The sequence below is a fragment of the Melanotaenia boesemani genome, chromosome 24 (genome assembly GCF_017639745.1).
Source record: "Melanotaenia boesemani isolate fMelBoe1 chromosome 24, fMelBoe1.pri, whole genome shotgun sequence".
Lineage (NCBI taxonomy): Eukaryota > Metazoa > Chordata > Actinopteri > Atheriniformes > Melanotaeniidae > Melanotaenia > Melanotaenia boesemani.
In genome coordinates, this window is record NC_055705.1 from 17498773 (window position 1) to 17522788 (window position 24016).

Sequence of the window (24016 nt, forward strand, 5' to 3'; positions counted from 1 at the left end):
GATGCGCGGTGAAGGATTCTAAGCGGAGGTACAGAGACAGAGTGGAGTCATAGTTTTTCCATCATCATGACTCCAGAAGCCTGAGGGAGGGACTGCAAACTATAACGGGCTACAGGAGGAGAGCCCTCGCTCTGGTGAGTGCAAACACCGGTCTGGCTGAGGACCTCAATAGTTTTATGGACGATTTGAGGCTGACACTAGCTCTGCTGGTGTTAGCATGCTAACTGCTGCAGCCATCGGGACTCCATTTTCCAGAGCAGTATCCACGGATGATGCCATCTTCCAGGTACTGCACATCACCCTCAGCCACCTGGACAAGCGCACAGGGAGCTATGTAAGGATGCAGCTTATTGACTTTAGTTCAGCTTTCAGCACTATAGTCCTCACCACGCTCAACTCCAAGCTGCTCAGCCTGGGGATAAACTCCACCCTGTGTGCCTGGACCCTGGACTTCCTGTCAGATAGAACTCAGGTGGTGTGGGTGGGCAGGCACATCTCCAGCCCCGAACCTTCATCACTGGGTCTCCACAGGGCTGCATCCTCAGCCCTCTTGTTTTAACGACAATAATGAGCGGTCGTATACAAGGGAGGAGGAGAAACTGGCAGAGTGGTGCCATGCTAACAGCCTGCTAAATGTGGACCAAACTAAGGAGATGATTACTGACTATGGGAGCAGACAGCAGAGGAAATACACACCTCTGAGGATTAATGGGACTCTAGTGGAGAGGGTGTGCAGTTTCAGGTACCTGGGTGTGCACATCACAGAGGACTTATACTAGACTCTGCACATAGACAGGTAGGACTAGAAGGCCAAGCTGAGCCTTTTTCATCTCAGACAACTGAGGAAGTTCTCTCTGAAAATCATGAGGATCTTCTACACTGGAGTGGTGGAAAATGTTCTGACTGGTAACATCACCCAGTGGTACGGGAACAGAACTGGTCGTGACCGGAGGGCCGAGCAGAGGGTGCTAAGATCAGCAGAGCGTACCATGGGTACAACACTCCCCATCCTCCAGGCTATGGGTGTGCACAGCCTTGAATGCATGTATGACTGCATTTCACTGCCATCTTGCATGTGACAAATAAACAACTTGAAACTTTAAACAGTGATACACTAACACTTCTGCAGACTAATTCAAAACCAGGAATGAGAAATCAAAGTGACAGAGACCAGGTATGAACATGAATTAACATATATTCATAAACATAGTAAAGGGATTTTTAAAATTAATGCAATGGTTAATTAATCTATTTTAATTTTTTAACTTATACATTTCCATGTTTAATGTCTTGGATGAAATGTAGAGTAGCCTAAATTTCTATACAATATCAAGGTCACTGACTCTCCTAAAAGACTGAGGAGAAAATTTCCACTTGCTCTAGCCTTTTTGCTTTGGGCTTTTAGAATTTTGAGGAAACACAGTAAAGTCTCATGCAGTATAATGGTGGCCAGGCTCTCCATATTAATGGCCAGCCAATCCAAACTTAAAGCCAGCTTAGACTATGTCTGAGCCACTAGGTCACCAATTTAGACATATCAGTCATTACTTTTTACAATGCAAACGCCAACATCTCCTTGCTTATAGACACCAGAGAGAGTATCTATTTAGGCGGTCACCAGCCTAGGGAAGCTGTTATTAGCCTCTCCAATGCTAACACACATCTGGGACTGTGGATGACCCAATGAGTCTTTGGGTTAGATGCATGAATTACTGCCCAGGTAGGTATGAGTTGTTGTCTTCCCATTTGCCACCATTGACTGCTCAGTTACTAGTGCGGGCTAATCAATGATCATATCAAAAGGTGGCTTTGGAATGGCTGTAACCTTTTGCTACAAGCATGTGGCCACCCTTGGGTGCTCAACAGCCATGTGGGGCACACAATACATGATTTACCATTATTTTATATCATAATACATAAGTACAAACTTCAACATTCAACAACACTCAGATTTTAGGCCACCTGAGGCAAGAGAACCTGGAATGTGGTGGGTTAGCCTTCCAGATTCAATCAGACCAGTGGAAGTGAGAGCCAATAACCATAGGGCAACAAGCCTACAGTCATTATCTGCTATTTTGATTTGATTATAGTTGGAGAGCAAAGCAATGTGGCCATCTAATCCAGCACTCTAACATTTGATGAATTAGTCCCTGAGCTGCATCTAGCAGCTCTGTCAAAGTGGCCTGTCGGGCATTGAGGTCCTGCCTGGGTCAGTTATACTCTAGGAGTCACAAACCTCCATTAGATGGAAGATTAAGTTCAAAACACAGGGAGCCAGAGAGGCATATGTATACAGTATATATGTTTTTTCTCTCATATATCAAAGACATGGTTTTCTAAGATAACAATCTAAATACAACTGACACTGAGATAACTTTCTGTGTAAGGAAAATATTGTCATTTATTTATATTTTATAAAAAAGAAAATTATGTCTTACCTTGTACCACACAATTTCAGGCTCCACCCCTGGCTGTATGTAATCCTCAATGCCTGGGCAGGTGATGTCTTTGCTTTTGCTGAGTTCCGCCTTTTCAAAGAACCTCATTTTAGAGTTGTAGCAGAGGTCTGTGTCATTTTCTGCCACTGTGAGAGACATGGACACCTTCATGCAATACGTGGAGTTCCTGCAGAGAGAAAATGTGGACAAATCTGTCAGAGACAACCTCTTTAGCATCATACTGAAGTCTTGCTCGATACTGCAAAGAAAACTTTTTCATTATTTATGCACATTTGTTTTAAGAAAGAAAAACTCTCTTTGCAGTGAATTAGTATATTTAATCCAGCCCATTAAAAACGTCGACAATGTTTTCTCATGCTATGAGGTATAACTACTTGCATAATGAAGCAATTTCTCTTAATAACTCATGTTAAACTGTGAGTTTATGAATTCATAGTGTACATGCGTATGGATCAAAGGCTGGGGATATAGCTTATACTACGGAGTGCCAACTTTGAATGTCAACAGTCCTTGAAGATTGATTGAGCCTTTTGTTATCTGTTAGGGAGATATTTTGGCAGGAACGGTGGCAGAAAATGACTTTCAACAATTGATGTGCCGTAACTGGACAGGTCATCTACATAAAGAAGTGAATTAATAACGTGAGGTAGAAGCATAAAATCCAAGATTAGTAATGTTTAGGGACTACATGCTTGCCTGGGTCCAGAGATATTCATGCAACTTTTAATATGACTCTTTTTAATGTAATTCCCTTTACATTAATTGCAAAATTACTGGGTTGAAAGTTTATGTAAAATAGCTAATTTCTATGTATTAGAAATACAGGACATTCAAGAGAAATTCAGCCAATAAGTTTCCACATTTGAACAGACATCACCTAAGTCTTACATGAAGAATAAAAAACAAAATAAAAAAACGTTAAAAACATACAGATAGAGGCACAGCCTTCTGTCTGCCCCCTGCATTCATATTGAGTGAAGTTTATGTGCAGATGCATAGCCAAGCTGTGCAAATGGAGCAGTAAAACCAGAAATTGTGGGGGCAGTGTTGCTTACAGGGCTGTAAAGGACCTTTCTGACCAACAGTCAATATGTTAAGTAGATTTGTAAAGTTACTAACCAGATCTAATCAGAATTTCTTCGATTTTTGAGAGATGAATCAAGATTACAATTGAAACTGAATTAATTTAATGATAGAGGTTTCTTTTAATTGGTTTTGTTGAGTTTTTAATGAAAAAAAAAAACTCAGTGTTCTCTTTCACAGTAAGGAACAAAATAACTTACTAAGCAGGTACTAACTAATAAATGGATGTAGGATGCAACACTGAACAGTGTTATAAGGACATGCAGTGATTTGCCTCATTCATCATCTGGCTCTTTTCATAGATTCGGCTTCCTTAGATGAGCCAGGTCCTAAATGGCTCTTCAGAAACTTAATTTTCACAAAAGTCTTATTTCTATGATTTTATTCATTTTATTATTGGTTTACATTTCAATGAAACCTTTAAATGAACTACTGAACACAGAACCACAACCAACAACTCAAATAAAGTCTGAAGATTCTGCCACTATAAATAAAGTAACAGATATTTTCATATAACAAATAATGAATCACCTATTTTTTGGTTTTAGCTCATTTTCTCACTTTTCCCTGAAATGTTTGCATTTAAATACGCCTATGTTCCCTGTCACTCTGTGAACCTGGCTTGTACAACTACACTGTCATATGAGCATCTGCCCCCCATTTTATCTCTTACATAAAGGAATTATCCTCATTTGTGATTGGCTGCATGGTGCCCCCAACAAACTAAGCCCCTGCCCAGTGCCTGCTAAGTAGCAGTGGCTAAAGATTCAGTTCTCCTCAACTGGAATCAGCTCTTCTTGTTCGCTTCAAAAGTGCGTCACTAATTCATCACCTGCCAAACTGCTTTGTCTGGCAACATAATCAGCAACATCACAGGCATCTTTCACTCAACAGACCTGTGCAGGACTGTCCTCCTGCTGGAAAAAAAATCTTACTTTTATGGACCATAATCATTCACTGTTGCATCCATACATGTCATCTCTAAACACATTTTAAAACCATTAGGATCCACTTCATTACAGTCCCTCCTCTGTGCTTCCACATCTTCACTGTATTAGTTGTGACCAGCTTTGGGCTGAACACACTATGTAAACTCAACTACATTCCCTTTAACCCACCTAACCAAAGAGTGTGCTTATAAAGTCTTTATCAGGCTTCTTTTCATGTTCTTTTGTAAAGAATAATCTCTCAGTTTTAATGATGATTAATAAGCAATTAGCACATTAAGTTATACCATTTCTTTGACACTGTCGCAGAAGCTTCTGGGCTTTCCCATCTATTTTTTGGAGCCAGATTTAGAATGAGTCATCGCTCACTTTATACCTCCTGAAAACTGCTGCAACTATATTTCCACTGGACATCAATCTTCCTGTATTCTATTCCAGATTTTTAAAGTTTTGTCAACATGTGATGAAGACATGCAGATATACTCAATCCAAGTAGGCTTTGGTCTTCACAGGCAAGTTCATAACTATGTTCATAAGGTCTAAATAACAGGAATCACAGATGTACTCAATTATGGTTATAAAAAAACATATTTTTTCTAATGTCTGTGTCAGATATGACAAGTTTATTCATTTTTGCTGTAGTGAGCCTCTGTTTCTGATTTTTTAATCATATAAAAATAATGCAACTATTGAGAGATGTTACAATCTTTTCTCATTTTAGATTAATTGTTAATGCAAATGCTATCTGTGTTTCCTTAGTTTCAGGAACACTCATTAAAACACAAACCCAGTCTATGCTGAGCATCCTGACTTAGCCCTGCACAGGGTAGAGTTTTTGATTGGACCTGCTGCTTGGGTAATGGGAATCAGAACATGGGAATCAATTAACATATTGATTCACTGTGAATGTTGAGCTATGTGAAGGATTAGAGCAGAGGAAGAGTTCTTTATGATCAATAAATTCAACAAAAACACATTTTCTTCGCCTGTCACAGTTGACAAGTACTCCAGCCTGACTGCAGCAAATCCCTCCTGGTTTAAAGACCAAACAAATCGGCAGTGTTTAGGAAAATCTCACTGCTAATTTTCTAACTAAAGCTGGTTATACAAATTCAGCTGAACCAACAAACAATTACAAACAAGTTAAATCCTCATAATTGCAAAGTATTAGCTGCCTCGTGGATTAGTACGACACACTGGTCTTCGCTACAGTATCAGCTTAACAATCCCTCACCCTTCGAACCGGCCAGCTCCGCACACTCCTCTTACAATAAAAGTGCCATTTTCATGAAGCCCCGATGCAAATTTGACATGATGTGGCGATTACCCCAGACAACTTCTACCAGATGGACACCTGTGCAAATGAGATCCCACGGGTGTGCTCTCTTCTCTGTTAAATATTCTGGGCAGCACTGATAAACTCGCCGGCTGGGAGAGAAAGACAGAGAGACAGAGAACTGTGTCATCTGCTGCGCATGAGTGATCGATGGTGTGAGCCAACACTTTGTCCTACGGTGTCTTTCCAACATTTCACATCCATCACGATGCCTTTTGAGCCTAAAGAGTCAGGCGATCTCTTGACAATCCACTCAGCATGGATACAGTAATATTCCTGAAGCCTATTGAAAAAGAATAAGCAGAAAAAACCCTCTACTGAGACAAACTTTTGAGATTTAATTGCATGCTACATGCTGAGCATTTGTGAAACTGCGTGCCACAGTTACATTGATGACAAGCTAGGTGACAACATAGCATTAATAGGTGAGCGTGTCAGTCCAATGTGTCAAAGTGAAGCAGATATGCAGCGTCGTGGCGATGATAGATGACATCCTGCAAACATCACCACAGAGAGTTGTCAGGCTGACAGCTATGGAATACAGCTGCAGGGCAGGCAGAGGATTTGAGATGCAATATGCAGCAAATATAGTGAAATTATCTGCTAAGGTCAGTAAGGGGTTAAGCAGCCTTTCTCAAACATTTTCACTGGCATGTTGTGGAAAACCCCATCGCGTGTGCTCTTTGGACTTTGCATGAATTTATTATTAATGTATTCCAGATCCATCCTTATTATCTACATTAAGAAATATATTTATCTTCACTTTTATTGACTGACAATAAATCCAAAAGATGAAACTGAACAGAACACGCCCTTTAACTCATCACTGTTTCAGACTTTTATCTGATTTTAATAATAAGCTGCAGAATTGATTTGAAGTCCTCCTGGGACACCAGGGCACCTGTGGGGAAATTAATGAACTAACTTAATGAATCTCTTAATTAAACACCTCCTAACTAACACCTCCCTAATAGAAATTGGATGATGAAATAATTGCAGATTAATTATTTCATCTGACTTTCAAGTAACATTCTTTGAATAGAGTCTTGGTGTGAAGCAGATGTCACAAGGCCAGAGGGCTAAAGGTTACCTCATGACAATGACATTAGTGGGAAGGGAAATGAACCCATCATAGATATTAATCCTTTGGGGATTTAATATAGAAATCTGGGCTATGCTGTACAATCGCATTACTTTCAGCATTTTAAATAAAGAGATGTTTAACAAGGGGAGAACCAAAGAACAGACACACAAAAACATACATGGTTTTTAAGCTGTTTAAATGAATGTATTCTTCTTTTTTTCTAACTAATATTTCGAACCAAATCTAAACTTAAGGTAAAGTAGCATTTTAAAAACTGATGTGCAGCCTGTTATACAGCTTTGTGTTGACTTTGTGTGTAAGTGCACAAAATCTAAACCATGCAGAACTTTTTTTTATTTATTTATGTATTAGTTTATTTGGATGGGACACTGGATATTAATGTAAGTACATTGTATTACTGTAAATATGCTGGATTTAACCAGATACTAGATTCTATCAACAGTACAGGAAGAGGCAGTACACAAAATTAACATTAACAAAAAAGTAGGGATGCACCGATACCACCTTTTTTTAAAATGGAGTATTTACATTTGAGTAGTGACGAGTACCGATATGACTACTAACAAATCCCATTACAGTTTACTGGTAATGAGTGTGAACCAGAATGTCCGATGAGATGACTGACTGGTTAATTGTGTGATATATAAAATGTGTCATCCTGCAGCAATCCTCTAAAGTAAGTCTTGAAAACTATCAGAATCTTCTTTAATATAAGGAGGGTAAAGTGTTTTGGGGTGCAGGATGTTCACAGCTGTGAAGAAGCACCTACATGCCCAAAATTTAGCTTGCACATATGATACGACTGAGGTTTCCTGTCAATAATTTTGAAGGCTCTTTTGTAGAGCTGCTATAGGTTCAAGTGCAGTAACGCCAGCTAACGAACAAGCTGTAAAACAATATTCGATGTGAGATAAAATCATACAATGGAGGTAGGATTTAGCAGCCTCTATTATAATGAAAAACCTGATTTGCTGATAATTTCTGGTCATTTCACTCAGAAACCTTTTTAACATTAATAATAACAACTCTTCCGTCTCTGCATGTAATATGTGTTTCTCTCATTCTACAACTAGACTCTTGTGTTCATTTTCCTGTGGAGGTAATTGCATCAAATGAGTGGAATGGCTTAAAACCCTCCAGCTATCCTACTATCAACTTGAAATATCAACAAAACATACATCAGGATGTGAAGAGTAGATGTAAAAATGATTCCTCAGAGAATACATACTCTGAAGTTAATGGAACGTGGTCCGATTGGATTTGACAGATGCAGCAATGTTTTCAGACCAGCAGGAAAAAGTCAACAGCAGATTGTGGCTTAAAACATGGATACAAATTTAAACTGCTCAAATTGACCATGATACCATTTAGGGGGCTATGATAATTCACACATCACAGATCAGGTAATAGCATTTTATATATGCAACATCTAGCATAAAGCAGTGTCAAATGTGTCAGCCTTCCTGTGGTCTTGCAACACAGTCCCAGCTAACATCAAGCCAAGATTAATCCAGACCAAGATGGAACCGGCCCAGTTATCCTAAATCAGTATTTTATAGTTCCTGCATTATTTATGGCCAGAGTGAAGGTCACAGTGAGCAGTGGGAAGACTGGGGCTCCTACCTGTGGCACCTGCTCATAACTCACCTGTCAACTCTACCACCAAGCCCGGGATGATTAAGCACCCTGACTCCCCAAATCTGACTGCAGGCCAGCTTGCTCCTACTTAGCCTCTGTCTAAGAGTGTGGCACTTGTCTGCCATGCTGGAAGAACAGAGTCCATCCTCAATTACAAAGCGCCCACCTTCTCTAACCTTGCTCCTTTTCTCGGCTTATGGTTTCCTCCTACATGCCCCTTTTTCTTTCCTGCCTTGTCTTCACAACTTCACAGGGAGCGACCCGTGACTCTGTACATAATTCTATCTTTGCTGTGCTGTTAAAATTTCATCTGTCTTGCACTTATATACAAACATATAAAGTGTGAAGACAAAATATATAATATATATATATATATATATATATATATATATATATATATATGTATATATATATATATATAGAAAGGTCATTGTTTGTCCACTGGTATGTTCTCAGATTTGTCCATGTTTTACTAGAGGTGCAAAACCAATACATTTTATTGGCCAAGCTACCACTGCATTAAAATCTTGCCAGATGGTGACACTTTGCTCTCCCATTTTAAACACTTGTATAATTTTACCAAAAGCCCAGGCCTCTAATGTTTTTCCATCAAACCTCAGACACAGACATGGTCTTATCAACATGTGGCACCATTTTACAGAGACAAAGTCTTGCTCTATATGGCACAAGTGTTAATAAATAAATAAAAGAGTACTTGTAATGTACAAATTAAGCTAGCAGTTTTGTTTGTCATATTACATGTCAATACCACTTGTTATACTTCGTGTTGTTTTTTTGTTTCTTTTTCATTATTCACATGAAATTCATTAGCATATTGGAGTTTTTACAGAGGCTGGTTTACATTGACAATATCAGATGAAAATATTTAAACAATTGAGGGATTTAAAATGACTAGTTGTTCTCCCCGTGTATGTGTGGGTTCTCCTCCAACCATCCAAAATCATGACTGTTAGGTTAATTGGACACTAAATTTTCCCTACGCGGTAGCATGAATCTTTCTTTGCCTCTCTTTGTTGGCTCTGCGATGGACTGGCGACCTGTCCAGGATGTACGCTTCCTCTCGCCTGCTAATTCCTGGGATAGGCTCTAGCTTCCCCATGACCCCAAATTGGACCAAGTGGTATAGAAAATGAATGAATAAATGTAAAAATGTAAATGCTGAGCACTGTGACTCAAATGTAATGGAACAGCTCAGTAGCAATAATAGACTTTAAAAAACAAACAGCTGTTATCATTAGCCCCTAGAATTCCATGACACACATCGTACACCTATAAAAAACCTCAACACATGCAATGCAGAGAATATTGTGCACAAAAAGGAATAATCTCACCCAAAACCAAAAATTCATCTGAAAGCCTATTAAAACTCTTAAAACCATGGAAACTCTATATGAAAGATCACTGAAAATACTTGATAAAAAACCGCAATCGTACCATTACTGCAACATTTTAAGCAAACTCAAGTTACTGAATTTCCAGAACATGATATATTTAAAAAACGCTTGTCTGATTTATAAGGTGCTACACTCTCTAGCACCCCCTCCACTGGGAGATTTCATTGGTCGTTGCATTGGTGTACAGAGGACAACGAGAGCCACCACTAGAGGAGATGTGATTATCCCACACAGACGCACCTCTTTTGGTCAGGGTGTGTTATCTGTCCAAGGTGGAAAGCTATGGAATAATCTACCACAAACATTAAGAGAATGTCCTACATATAACTCATTTAAAGCCCAGTTAAAAACCTGGCTTTGGTCCAATCAGGAGTGTACCCACATGTAACATACACTGTAACGTACAATAAGCAAAACTCTGAAGGGCTCTGTAAGTATGTAGTGATATTGAGCTTTGATAAGTATGAGTGTTTGTAATTGTGCATGTGAATGTACTGTTTTAGATATAAGAACGTTTATTTTTGTATTAGTTTGTAAATACAAATTGTTTCTATATTATATTGTTCTCCCATTCCCCCCAAATCCCCGGGACAACGGATGGAAATTAGCATTTGCTATAATCCGGTATGTTTACATTCATGCTGTATAAGCCTGTCTGTTCATTAACATGCACTGTCCCGCTCAAATAAATAAATAAATAAATAAATAAATCCAACAAGTCTGGTGGTTCTTTTGAGCCTTTCCTCGAGTTGCATGACTCAAAGTGACAATAGCACATCCTGTGTGCAAATGCATTACTCAGTCATTTTCCAGTCGATGCCTTCAAGGATCTCATTTTCTATTCCACTCACAACTCATCTTTATGTTCACAACTTGATTTCAGAACAGGCATAAACAATTTATCTCCATTGCATTTTTTTTATAACTCAGCCATGACCTTATTCATTGGTCTCCAGGCCCTGTAGCAACTCAGCTGCTATGCAAAATGCAAACTAACCATCTCACGCCAACATTGATGGGGTCTCATACTGAAGGATGGGAGTTGTATTGGTGCAAAAAATAATAAGTCTTTTCGAGTGGAGCATTTTTCTGCTGGATGCCTTTGATTTAAAAAAAACTAAGCTTTCTCATTTTGGAGATGTAAGCAAGAAATATTCCCCGCAAGTGGTGAAAAAGTAAGATACACGATCTTTTAGCTTTCCAAACCTTCTGTGTCACCTTTTTCACCATCTTTTCTTTATTACTGTTCATAATCGGAAACAAACCGTGCCTTGGGGTTAAAAACGCCTGACTCCTGATTGATACCATGTCTGGTTGTGAATCGTAAAGTTTCATAGCTCTGGTAGTTTCTGGCAAGTTCCTCTGTGAATTTCCTTCTTCAGTTACAATCACAGGAACTGGATCTGTTGAAAATGTTCAGACTGTATCAACTAGTTGTGGGTACAGTTTAAATCCTCACATTATCTGGGTGTCCATGCCATGATCCAAGGTGAAAAGAGAAGCAGAAAACAAAGATGGACCCAGGTCCACCTTCTCACACCTTTCATAACTCTGAACTGGACTTGAGAAATATTTCATTCACTACTTCCATAGAAATGAACACACTTCATTTTAGTCAAACTAAATGAAAAAAAAAAAACTGACTCCATGGGGATAACACCTTATCAAATGTTTCACAATGTGTGGCACAAGCTAAATTTAAGGTAGCTCTTTCTGTTTTATGAAATTTTAATGAAGTTTCTTTCCCAAGCCGCAGCCACTTCCCCACCACTCTCTCACCGGTAGGACTCTGTTGAGCTGTGTGATTTCTCCTCTAAACCAAGGCTTGACTGACAGTTGTGGTATTGCAGATGTCTCGCTTGGAGCTCTGCTGTTCACAATCCAGTTGGGAGGCAAGGAGAAGGGGGGGGAAACTGGCAGCAGTGCCAAAGTGATTGTGCTTAGGGAATGGTATTTCTGACATTTGTCCAGCTGATAAAAACCACCATCAGATATGAGGAAGAGAAGGTCAGTGTCCCTACTATCTGATAGCGAGAGTTTTGCATCTTTGCTTGATGGCTTTCTCTGCTCAGCATGGACTGAGAAAACTGAAAGTCTGAACATATGGGAAAGAAATGCCAAGGATTTGACTTAACGTAAACCTTGAATGTAGAATACAAGAATATAAACATCAGTACGTGAATTAAGACCCTTAAAGTTTCATTGCAATGAATGAACAAAAATGTTTCATACGTGACCCTCTGCTGGATACACATTAGTTTTCATGCAGATGTGACAACTGATTTAAGTCGAGAGGTCTCCAAGAACAAAGTCCCCACCACCAACCTTCTTTCTTTTAGCTCCCTGAAGCAATTTGAGCCCAGTTTCATCAAAAGAAATTGAGTCTGGGACAAATATTAAATCAAACGTAGCATGAAGGGAATGCAATGAAATTGACTGAGACCAGAATTTTATACACACAGTGGATCAAACCTGTATTTTAGTTTATCCAAAAATAATTAAATATACATTAACTGGATATAGATGATGGTTAGCATTTTCCTTAAGAAAAAGACAAGTGTATGCTTACATCTTTCGATGGTTCAATGGAATTCAGCCAACAAGAAATCCAGAATACTAGTGAAACATTTGCAGAAGCAGTAACATTTTCCAAGTCTTGCCTAGTCCTTGGCTTTCTCTAGGCGTTCCTGCTGTTATAAAATTACATTGCATGCAATTCTCTGCAGATGTGGCTAAACTAAAATACTGAATACTAAAAAATCTTTTGTCAAAATATTAATGAACAAACTGTAATTCAATGTAGTAGCTGATTGAAGTGGATCATCAGTCAACGTGGTATTTAATGTAGTTATATACAGGACTATCTTTACATGTTCAGTGAATAGGTGTTATTACTGGATGAAATATTTTATTCTTTGATCATAAATCCAAACCTTAAGTAATTGTATGGTCAAACCTTAATGTTAGTATAACCGTTCCCTGGCTATTGGGACTCAAGTGTGGTGCACAAATGGAAAGAAAATAAAGCTTTAAACCATTCGCTGACAGCAAACGCTAAATAGATATCAGGAAGGATACAAATGAAAGATTTAAAGGCAGTAAATAAATTCATAATAGTTTGAATCCAATTCATCCATAGCTGAAACCTAGCCCCTGGTACCAGAGTGGTTTTAGGCCCACATTCTTTTTTGACAGTGCCATTGTAGCATCAGACGTCCACAGTGAATACCTGGCAAAGTTCACACAGCCACATCACAAAGCTGAATAAAGCACAGTGTGAAAGGTGGCCTCAGCCCAAACAGCAGCCCATACATCATCAGACAATGGCTGTTGGGGAAACAGCCTCAACTAAACCACACAGAGCCAACTAACAGGCTGTCCAAATAGTGTTGACAGAGCGCTCGCTCTCTATACAGGTGCAAAGAACACTGAATACAGGGGAGCATCATCAATAACCCCCGACTGGTGAATGAAGCTGCCTGGCAAATCCATGTCACACAGTTAACAAAAAACCCCCACCTGCACACCGAGAATAACTGACGCCTATGTTCTAGCATCATCCCTCTGGGAACTTCTTAAACCAGTAATGGAGAATGTGTTTGTTTTCCTTCTGTCACCACATTTCTCCACAACACCTCATCTTGGCAAGCTGTGTGATAGACAGACAGAAAAATCAAACTAAAGAATGTGGATAAAATTTGGGCAATCCCTGATTCTTTATATAGCACCACCTGCAGGTCTAAATTTTAAAATGTCATGCAATTTTATGTAGATATTACCTTAGAGTAACACTTAACATTTTTATGCCTTCACAGCGCTTGGCCACTGATTTCTGCATTAGATCTTGAGTGCTTAGAAAACAACCAGCCTTTCTCATAAAATAGCTTTGAAGAGTGGCAAAACCATTGTGAGCTATCATGAGACTGTCATAAAAATCATAAATCATGGCTGGAAAAATACTTTTCCATTCTAGTGGGGTGTGAGAACCTCATCTATGTGCTCCTCTGTGTGACATCTGAGAATAAACTCAGTTTATAAAAACTGGTATGTCATTGTTAAAGGTCTCCACAGCAAGAGCTACAGGCAACTGAATCTTTTCCTACCAGGTGGGTTATAACACAAACACCATCCTTTTATATTATACATCATCCATAACCCATGGCAGCACAAACCATCCCTGCTACTCTTTAGTCTAGCGTCTCTCATTGGCTGTGACAGCTGGGCTGGATCAATTGGACAGGCCCTGACTGGAGCTGAATGACAGAGTGTTCCAGACAGCCCATTCTGACTGTCACTTCACTGAGAGATCACCAGCCATTCCTGCCCACGAATAATAATGCAGTCAGCATCGCCGCGGCCTGGGACAAGCAGGAGGTACGTCGTCAGTGTGTGGTGAAGCAAAGGTGCAGGGTGAGTTACAATCAAACCAGCAATTCAAGCTTCAAAAGAACACGAATGCACGCATACAGAAAGCACAGCTACCCTTTTACAATCTCCTCTCTTGATGTCCTTTACTGGTGATAGCCTGGGTATTGCAGGACACGCAGAAAACCCATTAATAAGTCTAAGATAGTGGTATCATGCCAATGGCTGTGAACAGGGTCAAAGGTGTGACGTTAGCTACCTGAGAAGAAGTGAGATCCTTCCTATGCTGTTGCATTGGTTTAATGGAACACTGTAATCCCTGCACTTTGAATGTGATCGATTTGCGGTGGGTGTGTGGCTGGTTTGTGTTTGTTCACGACTGTGAAGTGCATGTGATGCTTGTTTCTGCCTCAACTCAATGTGAGAACAATAAGTGCTTGTTTAAGAAAGCTTGTAAATAATTACTAAAATTTCCATTTCTGTACTGCTACGGTCATGAAAGGGAAGTGGACTGAAGTAATACCAAAGATTTGTACATTTAGCCATCTTGCATAATAAGCCTACACTGACGTCAGCATAACTCCCCTTGCACTTTTTTTTCCCCTTACATCCACACACCAATGTCTATGGGGATCACACGCATTAAAAACCACTTCACACCTATCCCAGACCCTGGTCATGTTGTCCCCATTAGTATTTGTGTCTGGTGATGTCTTAGGGAAGTGACAGTCACTGAAAAATAGCAAACATAATAAATCACTCACTTTCTGTTTGTTAGGTCAAAAATAATTTAACCTTTTTATCGATGGTGAAAAACCACATTACTGATCTTATTATAACCTAAACACTCTTTTAGCAGCAGCTGATTCTTTGTTTTAAAGCTACTAAGAAAGTGTAGTTCAGTAAAATAAGAAAAGTTTGGACTAAAAAAAAATTAATTCAACTCACTTCAGGAGCATAGAAGAATTTTCTTTGTTATGGACATTTTGTAGGCATAAAAATGGTAATCCACACTAACAAAATAAGCATAAACTCACACATAGAATGGTCTTTTTGAGACACACTGGTGGCTGACACAACCACTCATCACATCTACGCAGTGCACATAACCGAGTGTTGCAGCATATGATTATTTAACTAATCGTGTTTTTGATTATACCTCAGATTAATGGCTCGACTGGATACGAAATTCCCCTTAATGATGACTGAGCAAAGATTGAAAAGTGGAGGAAAAGATGTCTTAACATTTTTTTTAATCAAAGTTTCAACAATTTTGGCTGAACAAAACTACAACTTAAAACCAGTTGTGTTATTATGGTATTTAATGCCCAAACTAACACAATGTGCAGGTCTAAATTTCAATATACATTAATATACATTGAGAGAAACAATTTTCTCTGAAAAAAATCTATGTTTAATAAAATTTCATATAGGTATTTAAAAAATATAAAACTATGGCGCAAATTAAATGCTTTTACTCTGTCTTTATGCAGCACTTTCTTACATTTGTAGGATTTTTACTAACTAACTTTTACATATAGCCACAATTAGCACTTGTGATTTTTATTATGAACTATTATAAAATAATATTATTACAGAACACTATATATTTACTTTCTACCTAATGTCAAGCAGTTATCATCTATTAGCTTCTCTCTTACTATCTCTGCTTACATGCACTGTATTTTAATGCAATTGAAATCTTAATAAAGCTTCTAATTGACTTCTGTTAGAGATTGAAATGACAGATAAGACTTCAGATGAGACAAGTACTGATAAAATCATCTTGGTTGTAGTTTCAGTTACAGGTTGGTCTAAAAATATACTTGCTTTAAACTATGCATACCTGTGTTTATTCTGGCTGCCTTGTGAATTTGGCATTTGCTTGAAGTGTTTGACTTTGTGCATGTCCTCAGAAATCAACACCATTCGTTCACAAGATACAATATGCAAGTAACCAGTAGGGGGCAGTATGAGGAGCAACTGGACTGGATGTAACATCTGAGGATAAATATATAGACATTGTGTGTTTGGTTAAGGGACCTTCCTTACATCAATGATACTGCTGGTGTAGTTTTTTTTTGCCATTATCTCAAAATTAACTCAATACTAACTTCCTCTGTTGGTGCCATGTTTATGATTTTGTTCACATCCTACAGCTTTAGCAACTTTATCCAATCAGAGTGCTCTAATGCACTCCCTGGTGAAATCCTCTAATAACAAACGTAGCATACAAGCAAGTATGTGAACAATTACACTCACAACAAGGTTGGTTACATATGCGTATTTGAGATTAAACAGCAATTATATATTCAATATTTCTTGCTGGTTTGTTTAGGAGCTATACTCCAGAATGCTGCAATAAGCATTCAATGAATGCAGAGGTTGGACAGAAGGCTCCATCTGTATGTGCGTGTATTTAACACTGAGTAAAAATATGCTTTTAGAGGTTTAAGATCCGGTAAGTGCTGCACATGAAGTCGATGACTTCAGAAACAAGCATCCCTTCTACAGACAAATCACAAGAGGGATGTTTCTAGTTGATCTTAAAAAAACATTTAAATTCTGCATGTGAACAAACAAATTCACCAGGCTGCTTTGGTAACTCATGTTGTCATCTGTGGGCTGGATGGAAAGACAAGTGAGCATGAACTCCTAAGGGAACGGGCAGTGACTAAGCTCCACATTAGTGAGGTGAACTTCAGGTGAGCTGCAGATGTGCACTGATAGAAACTATGAAATGATACCCCCTCTCATTCAAAACCCACCACACTCTTATGCTCTTTTCAACAAGGTAAAGATAAACAAAACAAAAAAAAAAAAAATCCTGATTTTATGAAGGTGGACTTTGCATACAGCTGATAAGCAGCAGCTTTACCGGAATACCACAACACAGACATAAGTATGATTCCACCTCTTCATTTCCATTATTCCAGGCTCCAGACTGCAACCAAATGTGAGACAGAGCGAGTAAATTTTTTATCTACTTGTGTAATGGCGGGCAATACATTTGCCGGTCTTTTTCTTGTAGTATAACTGATTTTATTTAGTCGCTAACAAACTTCTGCTCCCCTCCTCAGCCCAGTAGTTCACAGTAATGCGCAAATTAGCGGCTGGTTTGCCGACTCAAACCAACTTCAATACGAGATTAGATGAGTTTTCTTTACAGCAGAAAATTTTGACATACAAGTTCAGATTTTTGATGCGCAACTTCTCACATTGTATTCTACAAGTTTTCACATCAAATCTACAAGTTTGTTCATTTTGGCACATTTTTACCTTCATACGTTACTTCTGTTTCATGACCAGGCTCAAAAGGAAACGTATAAAGATGCTGCTGAAGGATCCTGCGCTATTAAAAAGGTAAAAGTGTTATGACATGTTCCAGACTCCCAATTAAAAAACAAAATGCACTTAAAAAACTGAACTAAAAAATAAAGAAAATATTGACAGAATTTATTTATTTATTTATGCTGTTCTAAACATTTTAGGTTGCCCTTCCCACTTTATGGCAGCATCCATTACAACTATATGTACTAGGCTGATTATGCTAATTAGCGACTTCTAGGACAGCCAATAGCTACTTTTCTTACTGAGGAGTTGGGAACAGTGGCTGGAGAGGAGTCATATTGCAATTTCTGAATTTATTGTTCAAGTATTTATCACTAATACAGTGAAAATGAGAGGAAATGTGAATATTTGCTATGCAAGGAGATTTCAGTGTGCACCCCTAAATTTTCTGCGCTCTTAAAAATTTAAGTTAGGGGCTACTGTGCTCCTTGTAAAAAAAGTTAGTCTGGAGCCCTGTTATTAATGGGTCCAGATCAATTTTGAGACCTAAACCATACACATACCTGATTTTTTTCTTTGCAATCACCAGATTCTAAGCCCAGAAGTTATACATCCTGATGACTGCAGAGCCGAAGCCAAATATTTTCCTTTTCCTCTCATGTTAGCCATTCCAGCTTTTAATGCCTGTCTCATCTGTCAGTGCTGTGTAGAATAGCAGGAATTAGAAACTTTGGAATGTTAATAGGCTTACAGAGACACTTGCAGCAGAGCTTCTGAGTTGGTGGTATCCTCAAAGCACCCGGATGGCTTCTGCATTATGGGTCTGAGTTTTATATAATTGTACAGTAAGTGACACACACTGCTACTGCAGCTGCTTTTGCTTTGCATACGACAGACTTCCTCAGGGTACTGCATCTGAAACAGCCGAGTGCTGACCTCAATTTGAAGCATGGCGCTGCTCATCTGCTCCCCTCCACTCCTGTATTCAATGTGGCCCCATCGCTCCCTCTTCATATGTCTGTAATGCATCTAGATCTGTTGGTGTATATGTGCGCGCTTGAACAATAATCCAAGAGAGTAAAAGAGAAAAGCTGCACTCTCAGAATGTTGAGCATGTGCTTGCGTCTTAGCATTTGTCTGCTTTCACATACAGATTGGAAGCACATTAAGTTCTTTTCAGTGACGGCTACTCTCAGGGGAGCAGAGAACTAACGAGTCGTGTTTGTGATGGTTGATGCGTGTTTGTGGATATACGTGTGTGCATTTGTACACGACAATGCCCTCTGACACCCTTAAGTGCAGCTGAGCAGATACACAAAAATGTGATGAGTGCAAATACATTGTTGTGTGAGTGTGGAAGTCTGGGGAGAAGAGGTAAGAAGGTCAAAAGTGTAAAATCACTGGGAATAATCAGAAATCTAAAACAAGAGCACATTTGTCTGCTGCATCATATAGATTAAAAAATTATATCACAACTCAGGAGCTAAAATGCACAAAGCAAAAATATTTTCTCTAAATATTTTTAAGCTCATTTGTCCAGAGCATGAAATGAAAGTATTCACAAAAATCTAAGAAGGATGATTAAAAATGAATTCTGCATCTAGATTTAGGTGCTTTTCTTTGCATATTTTTTTCCTGAGTTGCTTTTCAGACTGAAAATGTTACTGAATGAAAAACATTAAGACGTTTAAATCTCAGTACAGATGCGTCTCTGTTATCTGTATTATGCCACATGGTGTGCAAGCTGCTTCCAAATGGTATTCCTAGTAGTAGTAGTCAGATTTCTTTGACGGGGAAAATGTACTCTGTTAAACATGATCATGTTTCACTACTGTTTAACGGATTCTCATAAGATATCATTTTTTTAGTTTTTCTAATCAATGTGGCATGTTTAATGTGATGGAGTGTGTACAGTATGTTGAACAGAAAAAATACAATGGCTGTTCGCTTCATGATGGTGGAATGCCATTTTCATTGTTACAGAGGAATAATCAGTTTAATTTACTATGCATATGTAAGCAAGTAATCCTTCAAGACACAAAATAGTAATTACTGAGTATAGCAGAAATGACTTATTAAGATTTTTATTGATAACTTGGGGCTTTCAGTTGAAAGATGGCCATCATTTAGTTCATCCCTGCTGTTGTAGTTGAACAGTGAAAAGCCAATCAGGCTATAAAGATAATTTCTGATGTTTGTTGAGGAAAAGAGCAGCTAGAACATCCATGTGCAGCATGCTTGGATCCACCACTCTGTTTCAGCACTGGCTTTAATGTGGCATTCCTGAACGTTGACATGTTTAGGCACTACGGTGGCCCTTAATGAAGGCTAATTCAGCATCTGACTTTCCATCTCTTGCCCAAGCTCCCTACAGCCAGTAAAAGTCATTCTGATCTTGACTCGTGTCTCATCTTTTTCTTTTCTTTTTTTTTTTTCTTTCTTTCTTTGATAATAATCCCCTTGGGTTTCCTTGCTGAATTAGCCATGGTGCATGGTGCAGAACGGCCAGTGTCTGGATATCTAGTTGCTGGCATGTGACGCTGTCAAGTATGCACCAAGCTGGAAAAAAAAATATTGTGAAGTCTGGTTTTTTAGCCTCAGGGCTCTGCTGGGCAATGACGACTCCAGGAAGGTTCATAATAAATGTCTGTGTGCCATCAAAATGAGTCAGAAAATTTTACGTAGTGTCGCTTTAAAACAGGGTTGTTAGCTTGTAAATGATCACAAGATTTCATCCAGGTGGATGTAAGCAAGCAACCATTTAAAACCTGTAGGGTCGAGAACATGGACAATCCTGCTTTAAGGCAATAACACTGAAGGAACTCATAGTAACTGGGACTAAACTCTTAGTTTGCTCAAGTATGAAATGCATCCAGTGAGAAATGATTAGCTGTTATACTGTGATTAATTTGTTCCTCCATGGAGTGCTCTAATTCCCCAGGAGCCTTCATGTTTCAAACGTTGATGATCCTCAACTAAAAATACTGCCAATAGACTAATCCAAATGTAATATGATAACATATGCAAACACTGATCTTCTATAGGAGGCAGACTCCAGAAACAGAAGAGCAATCCCCTAACTTGGCTGTGGTGACTGAGAATTGAAATGAGTCACATTGACAGAGCAGCTCAAAACGCAGCAATGCAGTTGTAAACTCAAATTAATTCTTTATGATTTAACATGTCAACATTTAAGCAGAAAAAAAAAAAAAAAAAAAACTGAGGAGAATCAAATAAAAGCAAGCACAGATGCAAGTGTCAGGTTGTAGCCCTTTTCAGGTTCATTGCTTGATCTTTAAAAGCATCACCTCGAGTGATAGCACACCAGAAGTACTTCAGAGTGTCTCTCTTTGATCTCAGACTCTGAGTAATATGAAGGCAGCACAACATGTGATAAATACGCTGATGAGCCAAAATGTGTTGACCACCGCTGTGTCTCCTTAACATCACTCCAAACATCTTCCCCTTGCTGAGACATGCACTCTGCCAGACCTCCGAAGTTGCCCTTTAGCATCTGGCACAGAGGCATTAGCAACAGATCCTTTAAGTCCTACCAGTTGGGAAGCTAAAATGAAGTCAAACACTCAGGGTTTTTCAGTCGAACACACCAAGCGTAAGGACCCTGTGTTAATCAAAGGCTCAATATATCTTATAAATGTTATGTGTCACAGTTGTTTTGTTATACCTAGTTAGTGCATTAAGTTTAAAAGTGCTAACATGTTTGTCTGGATCCATTTCCCAGAACTTATTGCTACTTTGACCATCATTTTGCAGAGCTGGGCTTACTATTCTGACTCCACTCAAAAGAACCCACTGCATGAGCTAATACTCAACTATAAATCATTGTAATTTATTGTCTAACATGGTGGGCTTTAATTCATTGTTGTGCACTTCAGAAACTGCATTAAAGCAAACATACAACACACACTCATATACACAGCATCCAATAACCTAATCCTCCCCATCCTTTTGAGCAGGGCCCTCCCCCTGTTGAAAAGCACTATGTGTCACTGTATAGAGCTGACTAATGAGCCAGTCAAGAGAAAACGCCCTTTACCTACAAGGTTAATAAGTTATTACTATATAATCAAGCTTCTGCAACTCTGCACACTACTCAGTCTATTTCCTCAACTAAAGTGTTGCAAAACTGACAGTAAACACCCTGTGACAAATTAATACAATTCCCTTGATTTTTTTTCTGATTGGTGTGTTCAATTAATGTAGCTGTTGGGTTTAAGTTCATGAAAATTTAAGATAAAATGCTCACTTTCGGTGATATGTCTTCAGAGTAAACTTGCCAACCTGCAAAGTGTAAATGCATTTCTCTATATTAACAAATGCCCGCCCAGTGGCAGCTGGGATGGGCTCTACTCTTTCACGGCCCTGAACAGCATAGAGCAGGTTCAGAGAACGAATGGATCTTCATTAAGTCGCCATTGGCTCTGGCAAACAAACTGCTACCAGCCCAGCACCCAGAGGAACTTAGCAGCTAGCTAGTGAAGCATGCAGCAAGCATGAGAGCCAAATTTATTTTCTGGTGTTGTTGCCGTCAGGTTGATGGAGAATGAAGCAGAGCCAAAAAGGAGAAAAAGTTAACCTATTAGTTGTGATAGCTTGATGTGATCCATTGCCCCAAGCGAGATGCTTCCGTAAAACTTGATCATGTGCCATGGCTAATTTGCTCTCCATCACAGTGGTGTGTAAAACCTAGCCTTGATTTGATAGCAACTAATAGCAGACATGGTATCACAGATAGATACCAATACTGACTTCATTTGGAAAGGTTGCTTATGTACTTTAATCTTGGGGAGAGCAGCATATTATGATGTACTTGATGGTCATCATCCTCAATATGCTAAATAATAATAATTTTTTCCTTACAACTAAACAGTTGCTGCTAGTATTGATTCAATACTGAAATTAGTATTGATACCATCAATAACTAGATTCATCTGCCCTGCCCAACCGCCCCATCCCTTTCTTCCCTCCCATCCATCCATCCATCCATCCATCCATCCATCCATCCATCCATCCATCCATCCATCCATCCATCCATCCATCCATCCATCCATCCATCCATCCCAGAGTCATGGTGGGGCTGGAGCCTATCCAAATGCGTCTTCTCTTCTCGTAAACATACAAACCAAGGTACTTCTTTTGCTGATGATGAACATGGTCTTCATGATTGAATTATCCTGACTACTGCTGTGTAAACAGTTGAGTTGAGCTACTGTTAGAACCCAAAATTGACCGTGTAACTGGACCACCATTGTTTTCCCGGTATACATGTATTAGAGGGGCATTATTGAGTTACTGACCAGAATATGTCTGAAAGCATGGCACTATGGATTGTGTAAAAACAGGTTTAAGACATTTCTTGTTGTTTTGTGTGGGGGAATCATTGCACATGCAAGTACAGCTGAATTCATTTTTGAAGGTGGTGATTTTCTGTGGCTATAAAATCAGACTTGATTATGTGAATGAGAGCAGCTTTATTAGCTGTACTAATCTACCCTTGTGCTTCACCGTTTCTTCAAGGCGATGAAAACTTAGAGATATGAGAAGCACAGAGGCACATTTTAATCAAACTGAGCAAATACATGCTGGATGTCCAGCTACGATCATGTGGGTTATGTCTTAGCCTGAAGATGAAAGGCTTGATTTTGTAAATTATGAATTGTTTATGCCTTAAAATCATTTTGTACCAAATGGAGAGCTAATAAGCTCTCTTCATTTTCATCTTAAGCATTTAGTATTGAAAAGGCTAAGATACAATGTTGGTATTTATTAATTTCTGTATATCTATGTATTAGTTCATTTAGTCATATAGCTTATTTGTTAGGTTATGTAAACTAAATCATGGACTAGTGGGAAAAGTCACATTGTTATTGGGCTCTATCAGTACTATGTAGATTTAAACAACCCCAGCTGCAGCAAATGATTAAGGCTGATTGCAGCACCAAACCTAACATTGGAAATAAATGTCAGAGTTGTTATGTCTCATTTGACTAGCAAAGATTAAACATTCAATCCTGATTTCATTATGTAAAAACAGTTTACATTTGCAGAAAGCAAATAAAGCTGACAAAAGTCTGAAGAAACACCCACACAGGGAAATCCGCTGTGACAGTAAAGTGCTCTCTATTCTTATTTCTCTCCATGATGGGCAAACAAGGGTTGTCCCTTAATTTGGTCCTTAAGCGTGCAAACTGGCAAAAAGGCAGCAACGCTGGTCCAAATCAAATCTCAAGACTCTACTTTCTGTGTGATTACACAATAACTCTGAGCTGACTGATTGTCTACCTCCAGAAGATGCTGCCAACATGACTGAATAGAGAATTGTTGGACTGGTGCTGCTTGTTTCTATTCACGGCGGC

At 38.9% G+C, this 24016-nt stretch overlaps 1 protein-coding gene across 7 annotated transcripts in view; it reads right to left on the reverse strand.

Moving 5' to 3' along the window:
• LOC121635881 (interleukin-1 receptor accessory protein-like 1) overlaps window positions 1–24016 on the reverse strand; it is a 393288-nt gene that overhangs the window by 178846 nt on the left and 190426 nt on the right. For all 7 annotated transcript variants that reach the window (XM_041979267.1, XM_041979264.1, XM_041979263.1 and 4 more), the window contains exon 4: window positions 2439–2625. In XM_041979267.1, the coding sequence (XP_041835201.1) occupies window positions 2439–2625 (187 nt within the window). The remainder of the gene's footprint in view (window positions 1–2438; window positions 2626–24016) is intronic.